This window comes from Apium graveolens, chromosome 7, assembly GCF_009905375.1.
Source record: "Apium graveolens cultivar Ventura chromosome 7, ASM990537v1, whole genome shotgun sequence".
Lineage (NCBI taxonomy): Eukaryota > Viridiplantae > Streptophyta > Magnoliopsida > Apiales > Apiaceae > Apium > Apium graveolens.
Window position 1 is genome coordinate 47545289 of NC_133653.1, and position 9091 is coordinate 47554379.

Below are 9091 nucleotides of genomic sequence, written 5' to 3' on the forward strand. Positions count from 1 at the left end.
TATATTTTTTAAAATAACGTCAAATTAAAATTAAAATGACCAGAAATAATTTGTAAAAACATCCTCAATTGTTCATTGTAATAAATAAAAAAATAACAAGAATTTTGGCTAGAACACGTGTAGCGGAGGAATACTATTTCATTTTTTGGTACAACCCGAAACCATGACTTTTACTGTCAAATTAAAATTTAATTTATCAAAATGAATAGAAAATATTTTTCTTATCAATTAATCGTAAAAATATGAAAATTACAATTTTTTGGAAATTTTTGGCTAGCACGCGAAACGCGCGGGCAAGGTCCCTAGTAAATATAAAACTCAAGACTCCAAGTATTACTAGTAACGAGAACTAAAATATTAAATTCAACACTAATAAGAGATTTAGAGGGTTCCTTTTATATCTCCAAGTATATAACTTGTGTGATATTAAAAGATATCATAACATAATATTAAAATAACAAGACATAAAAGTAGAAGAGAAGATGTAATAAAAATGCTTGAATTATATTAATTGAAGTGAGTGTTTACAAGAGGGCAACTACAAAGAAAATGAAAACTAGATCTAGAATTTGAAAAGAGAGGCTACTACTAAATTTAGGGTAAACTAAGATAAAGCTAGATGATCAATACAGGGGGGAGGAGGGGTATTTATAGCTAAAATGTAGGGTTTAGGGTATAGTTGGGTGAATCTTGGTCATCCAAGTGAGGGGTGTGTTTTGTTGATCTTGACCCTTGATTTCCACCAACTCTTTCTTTTGGCTTTTTCTTCAAGTTACTTGGTGACATTATATTTCTTCCATTTTTACCTTTTTCTCCTTTTTTCTTCACATTTCTCATTTTTCCAAATATCTACAAAATGATGAGAATGCAACAAATTAATTTATTTAAAATATGAAAGCAAGCAATAAATAGGTATGAAATTATGTAAAAATATGTGATTATCAACTTGCATTTTCATGGGAGGTCTGACCCTGTGGAATTTTTGGGGCGTTTCAACAATAAGATGGATGTATATCAAGTACCTGACTTGGCTCAATGCCGTCTCCTGGCAGCCACCTTTAGAGAGGGCGCTCAGCAATGGTTTCAGATACTTGGTCCAGGGGATCACATCCTGGGAACAGATGAAAACCTTGTTTCTAACTCAGTTCCAAGTTGCGGTGAAGTATACACCGCCAGTTACCACACTGGCCAATGTGAAAGAGAAAGAGGGGGAAAGCTTGACCTCATACTTTAAAAGGTTCAATGCAGAGTCTACTTTGGCGAGGGGCGCAACTGATGAGACACTGAAAATACTTCTTATAGCTGGTCTGCGTATGGGAACAGATTTCTGGAAGCACCTGCAAGGAAAGGACCCTGTGTCGTTAGCTGATGTACTTGCGCAAGCGGAATCATTCAAAGCGATTGAGCAATCGCTTGTAGAAACAAAGAAGAATGATAACACCCACAACTCCAAGGGGCGGACCAAGAGAAGAGATAGATCTGTGAGTCCGGATTATCGGCGGAATGCCAGAAGCCCTAATAGGGTGAACACCGTGAACACGCGGAGAGAATGGAGACCGCCATCTAACTATGAAAGGAGGGTAAGCAACTACACTCCACTGGCAGCGTCCATTGATCATATCTTCGAGGTAAATAAGGACAGAGGAGTCTTCAAGAAACCAGACAGTCTGACTTCATGGCAGAGTAGAGACAAGGAGAAGTATTGTGATTACCATGAGTCTACCGGTCATGACATCCATGAGTATCGTCACCTGAAAGATGAAATTAAAGAATTGATCAAGGCGGGATACCTGGGAGAATGGATTGACAAGGTGAAATGACGCAGGGGGAATGATGACAAGGGGAAAGATGAAAGGTAGCCCCTGCGAGAGGAGGACGCTGAAAAGATAGCGGAGGTTAAGTTCCAAAGAGCTTATAGTATCAGGGCAACTTTTGGAGGACACCCCTTTGTTGGTGATAGTAATCGGGCGTTAGAAAGAAATGCAAGAGAAGTACGATACCCGCCACTCACCAACATTCATAGCTTAGAAGATAGGCCTCCAAAAATATTCAAAGGGGAATCTGCTGATATTACATTCAGGGAGAGGGAGTCAAGATGGGTACATCATCCCCATAACGATGTACTGGTGATAACTATGCTGATTGGGGCAATGAACGTGCATCGGGTCTTATAGGACAACGGGAGCTCTGCGAACATCCTGTATTACAGCACATACAAAAAATTGGGTTTCCCGGATAGCGACATATATTTTGAAGATGCACACGTCTATGGCGTTACTGGAGATGCAGTGAGAGTTATGGGTTCGGTTAGGCTTCCTGTCACACTTGGGGAAGGAGCTCTGTCTGTCACTCAAATGATAGATTTCAAAGTGCTGGATCAGGACTCCGCGCACAATGTGTTGGTGGGCAGACCTTGGTTGCGGGCGTTCAGGGTGATAACCTCGATACATCACTTGATGATAAAGTTCCCAATGCCTAACAGAGTGGGTAGTCTGAGAGGGTCGCAATACGAGTCACGCGATTGTTATCACAAGGCTGTTAAGGAATTCTGCAGGAGAAGATACGAGGGAAAAGGTCTTCCATTTGAGGATGCATAGGACATTCATACAAAACCAACTGGAGAGGTTCATGCCCATTATTTTGTAGAAGACCCAGAGGAAGAAGAAAACTATACTAACGAGACCCTTGTTTTGACGTTGGGGAATGTTTCGAGGATCCGTAGTATGGAAGAAGTTGTGGTGAACCATATAGAAGAGATCATGCAAAAGGAGGTTAACGAAGAAAAGTTGGAAGGAAGAAGTGAAATTTTACAAAGTCTCGAAAGTAGCCTCAAGGTGGATGCTCCTCGAAAAGAGGACGCGCCCTTGAAGAATGAAAATGGAATTGAGGTTGATGCTCCTCAAAATGAGGACGCGCCCTCCACACCTGCGTTGCACGAGACCATGCCTTATCCTGAGGTAGATGCTCCCATGCATTGGGACGCGCCCTCGGATGCAAGAATGGGCGTTGAGGACCCCCGTTGATTTTGATCTGGATCTCAGGATCCCTATGCCCGCCGAGAAAACGGGGTCGGCCGAAGACACAATATCTGTTCCGATCGACAAGTATGACCCAAACAAGGTTTTGAAAGTGGGATCTCAGCTAAGTGACGAAATGAGAGAAAGACTTACTCGTTTTCTAATTAAAAATCTCGATGTCTTCACATGGAGTCATTCAGACATGGTGGGAATCGACCCCAGGGTATTGTGTCATCAGTTAAACTTTTTCCCTAATTGCACGGGCATACGACAAAAGCGTCGCCCAGTGAGCGGGGAAAGGGAGATAGCATTAAAAGAAGAGGTGGACCGACTGTTGGAAGTAAGGTTGATCAAAGAATCTTACTACCCCGAGTGGCTTGCAAATCCAGTGCTCATGAAAAAGCCGAACGGGAAGTGGAGGACGTGTGTAGATTTCACAAATCTCAACAAGGCCTGTCCAAAGGATAGTTTCCTACTCCCACGAATTGATCAATTGGTTGATGCGACGGCAGGGCACACCTTGCTAAGTTTCATGGATGCATACTCTGGCTACAATCAAATTCCCATGTATGGTCCCGATGAGGAGCATACATCCTTCATCACTGATAGGGGGCTATACTACTACATATGAATGCCATTTTGATTGATTAATGTGGGCGTAACCTATCAGCAGTTGGCGAACATGATGTTCAAAAACCAGATTGGGAGAACCATGGAAGTATATGTGGACGATATGTTGGTAAAATCCAAGGAGGTGAATGACCATATCGAGCACTTGATGGAAATGTTTAACATTCTAAGGAGGTTTCACATGAAGCTGAATCCACAAAAGTGCGTATTCGGCGGGGAGTAGGGCAAGTTTCTTGGATTCATTATCAACCATAGGGGAATTGAAGCTAACCCCACAAAGATCAAGGCACTTCTGGATATGAAATCACCCACCAATGTGAAATAAGTGCAAAGCTTAACTGGGAGGATTGCCGCGCTAAATCAATTCATTTCCAAATCATCCGACAGATGTAAGGAATTCTTTAAGGAAATTAAGTTGGCAGGAAATGACTTCGTATGGACGTCAGAATATGAAGAGGCTTTTACAAGGATCAAGGAATAACTGGGAAACCCTCCCATGTTGTCAAAACCGTTAGATGGAGAATCTCTAATACTGTACCTTGCAGTGTCGGAGTATTCAATCAGCGCTGTTCTAGTAAGAGAGGAAGATGGGAAACAGTCACTAGTGTACTATGTGAGTAAGCAATTACACGACGCTAAAACTCGCTACACAAGCATGGAGAAACTGGTTTATGCATTGATCCTTGCATCAAGGAAGTAACGGCCGTACTTCCAGGCCCATAGAATTGAAGTCTGCACAATATATCCATTACGACAAGTCCTTTACAAGCCAGAATCATCGGGGAGGATGTTAAAATGGGCCGTAGAGTTGGGACAGTTTGACTTAGAATACATGCCCCGTACTACAATTAAATGACAAGCCTTAGCAGATTTTTTGTTGGAATTTGATTCTGCTGTTGATGATAAGGCTTTGGTAGTGCTCCAGTCCCCTCGTAATGAAGAATCTTTAGAAGAGTTCCCACATCTTTGGTGGATCTTACATGTAGATGGGGCAGTTAACAATGAAGGAGCAGGTGCAGGCATAGTACTCGTGTCTCCAGAAGGCCATCATCTGATGAGCGCAATTCACTTCAAATTTTATGCAACGAATAACGATGCGAAGTATGAAGCATTGATTAATGGCCTAAAGATCGCTTTGGAAATGGGGGTGTGAAACCTAATTGCGAGGAGTGACTCGAAGCTGGTGGTGAATCAGGTGAATGAGATTTCAAGCGCGAGGCCCGCGAACGGAATTGTACTTGAGATGCACGCAGCGCCTGATCGGAAAGTTCAAAGAGGTTAGGCTGGAATGTGTACCACGGGAAACGAACAGCAACACGGATGCTTTAGCGAAAATGGGGTCACAGCAGGAGGCTGTGTTTTTAGGATCCATACCTTTAGAGATCCAGGAAATTCCTAGTATCCCGGAAATAGAGGCGATGCAAGTAGATGAGGCTCCCAAAGAAACATGGATGACACCCATTCTTGCCTACATTCACAAGGGAACACTCCCCGAAGATAAGTTCAAGGCTCGTTGACTCCGCTAACAGGCTGCGAGGTATGTGGTGTACGATGAAGTTCTGTATAAGAGAGACTTCAATCAACCGCTGCTCAGATATGTCGATGAAGAAGAAGGAAATTATATTTTAAGGGAGGTTCATGAAGAAATTTGTGATAATCACTCAGGGGGTAGCTCGTTGGCAATGAAAGTTTTGCGCCAATGGTATTATTGGCCTACGATGAAAGAAGATGCCGCGAATTTCGTCAGATCATGCGATCGTTGCCAGCGCTTTGCGAACTACTCATCTATGCCAGCGACGCTCTTGACATCAATGGTAAGCCCGTGGCCATTTACCATGTGGGGAATAGATCTTATTGGAGAACTTCCTAAGGCTAAAGGGGATGTCAAGTACGCGGTAATCGCGGTTGATTATTTTACTAAGTGGGCAGAGGCTATGTCGTTGGCTACTATCATCGCAAAGAAAATTAGAGATTTATTTTCAACTCCATCGTGTGCAGGTTTGGGATCCTTTACAAGCTTGTATCTGATAACGGAAAGCAGTTTGACAATAAGGAGTTGCGACAACTGTGTGAGGATTTGAAAATAAAGAAGGAGTTTGCAGCGGTCTATCATCCTCAAAGCAATGGGCAGACAGAAGCTATGAATAAAATAATAAAGCATACCCTCAAAGCTAAGCTGGAAGAGCGCAAAGGGAATTGGCCTGAAGAGCTCCCAAAAGTGATGTGGTCCTACAACACTACTCCACGATCTACTATGGGAGAAACTCCATTTATGCTGACTTACGGCTATGAAGCTATGGTCCCCGTGGAAGTTGGTTCGGGATCGCTTCGCAGAGATCGTTACATGAAAGAAGATGTAGAGGTCAATCATAGGCTTCATTTGGATCTGTTGGAAGAAATAAGGGAAAACTCTTAGCTGAGGCTCGCGACATATCAACAACGTGCTGCAAGGTACTATAACAAGAAAGTAAAGGGACAGCTGTTGAAGGTAGGGGATTTGGTGCTCAGGAAGGTGATGCCAGTATTTGGAGCTAATTGGGAAGGACCATTCAAGATAAAAGCAATCTTGTGAAAATGGACTTATCACCTTGAGGATATGAAAGGAAAGCTGGTTTCACGAGCGTGGAACGCGGAGCACCTCCGAAAGTATTATCAGTAAGGCGCGACTTTGGCCCCTTACATATCTTTTTTATTTTATACTTAGAACTGTGCCCAGATTATAGAATAGAAGTAAATAAATTCCTCCTAGCCTAGGGGGGTAGTGTGTGTACTACTTACCTTAGAACTAGTTGAAGGATCATTTTTTTGAATAAATTCCCCACAGAGCATAGTAGCCGTGGGACTGGTGAACTTTTGACACTACAGCGCATTATTAATAAAAACTTTGAAATTTTCCAAAGGGTTGTTTAATTGTTGATTTGCTTGGCTCTGTGACGCGTCCTAATCACAGGACGCGCCCTTAGGAGTAGTTCTGTACATATATTTGTGGAAGCAATGATTGGTAAAGGGAACAACAGGACTTAAGTAAAAATGGAACTAAGACGAGTCTTGTGTCTAAGGACGCACCCAAACAATTCAAAAACAAATTAAATAAACACGCGTCCAAATAATGAGGACGCGCCCTTTAAGGACATCTACTTAACAGGTGATAGTAAAGAGAAAACAACATAATTTCAAAGGCGACGCGTCCTCAGCATATGACGCACCCATATTTATGATAAAAAAGTAAAAGGATGCATATGGAGGTAATTAAGAAAGGAAAGCCTTATGAAAAGTACAGGTAGATGAAATCCAGAAAATCGTAAGTCAAAGTTTACAACTTGCAAGGCTTAAAAGGGCCTGCACCCTTAAAGTAGCTCCGATGAAAACTTCATAAATAAATATAGGACGCGTCCTAAGCAGGAGGCGTGTCATGAGGCTTGCCCTGGCTGTCTGGAGGAGGAGGCTGAGTATTAAATGGAGAAGGCGCCGGGGACGTGTCATCTTCCTCCAAGCCTAGAAAAACCCTTTTGCTTTTAATGGAATCCGCATGTTAGGTCACACACACTGTAGAAGGGGGTTGAATACGGTGTATAGCACAATCAAATTGAATTCAAAGAACACAAGTAACAGAAAACAAACTTTATTAAACTCTGTTACAATGTAGAACTGTCCTCTCTCAGTGATGAACAAATATCACGAGAGCTGCTAGGGTTACAATGAATAATTTTCTCAATAATGATAGCACTTATAGTGTAAACCCTATATCTGTGTTTATATATCACACAGTTACAAGATAATCACTAATTGATATGGAATATAATTCTGCTTCCTAAAATATATCAATTAGTTATCTTTTCTTCCAAGTATTCCATTCTTCACAGAATTCCTTCTTCATGCATATCTCTTCTTACGTTTGTCTTGATCTTCTTTCCTTTCAATTAGCCGCCTTCCTTATCTGAAAGTTTCCTTTAAGTCCTGATATTATCTCCTGATAAATATCTCTTGAATCTTAAGTACTGATAACTTAAGTTCTGACTTCAGTATAAGTGCTGATTTCAGTTAAGTACTGATTTGTCCTGTTTAAGTAAGATCTGAAAACTAAACATAAATTATATTAGACATGACATTATCAAATATATCTAACACCGCAGCTCTGATTTTGAAGTCACTAACCCATCTCTGGGTGTCTTCATCAAATTTGGCGAAGGAATATTCTGGATCTTTTGCTATAAACCCAGAACACCATTCCTCGAACCCAGCTGCGAAACCATTCTAATATACTAGCTTCTTCTCCTCCTTCCATCCATGCAACCTGTCATCATTCAGAGTATCCAGCTCTAGTTACATGACGGAATTCAAGGATACAACACTCTCTATGGCCTTTTCCATAGAGGAGACATTACCTTCCATCACCGCCTTCTCCCCCTCAAGATGCGTCTTGTCCTCTTGCAGCCGCTTGATCTCAGCATCTTACTCTTGGGCGAGCAAATTAATGTATTTTTCCAAGGATTTGATCTTTTCTTCAGCCTGGCTTTTAGCAGTATCAGTGACGGCAAGGCGCGCTCTGAGCCTAGCAGCCATGTTGGCACTTTGTCTAGCATGCAGGTGGAGCTCGGGTGCAGCCCTTACCATGGCTTGCTCTGTCTGCTCCTCTGTCCTGAAAGTCCAGCCTCAAACTTCATCTTCAGTGAAGTCGCCAGCCGAGGACGCACCCAGATATCTGTGAATGAAGGATTGATCATCTGGCAGTGTCTTTTGGTGCTTGGAAGGCGCGTCCTCCTTCTCAGGGATGTCCAACACTGTAGTATCAATGATTTTTGATGGAGGGGAAGGAGTCACAGTAGGAGTAGGGTTCTTAACCTTTTGATCAGGCTTCACAAGAGCCTGCTTCCTGGCTCTCAGCTTCTTGGAAGCCCCAATGGCAAATCTGTAAGTCATATGCCATAGACCTATTTGTATATTCGAGGATTCAACTCAACTCAAATAAGAATGTAATAAGTAAATAGTGGATTAATCATCAGAGAGATCTCACAATGTAACATCTGTCAAAGAATAAAGAAACATTGTTCATCTGCAGACTTGAAGATTCACTGGAAGAAGTTCAAGAATTTGATCATGCCTCAGTGATATAAATCAAGATCGTGGATTTAATCAAGTGACAGAGATCTCGTCAAGGTATCATTTATTACAAGGATTCAATCAGAATATCAAAGTCAAGACATGAAGAAACGTCACCAAAGTTAGTCACTCATGAACCAGACAGTACATCGAGTGTCAGCATTGAAGTGGCGGAATTGATTCATAAGTCTCAGTGACTTTCAGAAGATTGTCAGAAGAATGGATGCTGCTAAGGGTTAGTATTAATTCTCTATTAATTAATTAAGTCATATAATTTAATTAAGAAAATAAATTATATCTGCAAAGATTAATTTATTGATTAATTGAATTAAATTGATTAATTA

The 9091-nt window shown here is 41.6% G+C and overlaps 1 protein-coding gene across 1 annotated transcript; it reads left to right on the forward strand.

The window, feature by feature from the left end:
* Positions 1 to 956: 956 nt before the first annotated feature.
* LOC141673588 (uncharacterized) lies at positions 957 to 2597 on the forward strand. The gene is made up of 2 exons (XM_074480341.1): positions 957 to 1811; positions 2175 to 2597. The coding sequence occupies exons 1-2, from the start codon at positions 957 to 959 to the stop codon at positions 2595 to 2597; spliced, it is 1278 nt and encodes a 425-aa protein (XP_074336442.1).
* Positions 2598 to 9091: the final 6494 nt, after the last annotated feature.

Excerpts from the sequence above, each read along its gene's own strand:
- LOC141673588 (XM_074480341.1), top strand. The coding sequence starts at position 957 with ATGGGAGGTCTGACCCTGTGGAATTTTTGGGGCGTTTCAACAATAAGA. Across the intron at positions 1,812-2,174 it reads TGGGAGAATGGATTGACAAG|GACAACGGGAGCTCTGCGAA; the intron begins GTGAAATGACGC and ends CGGGTCTTATAG.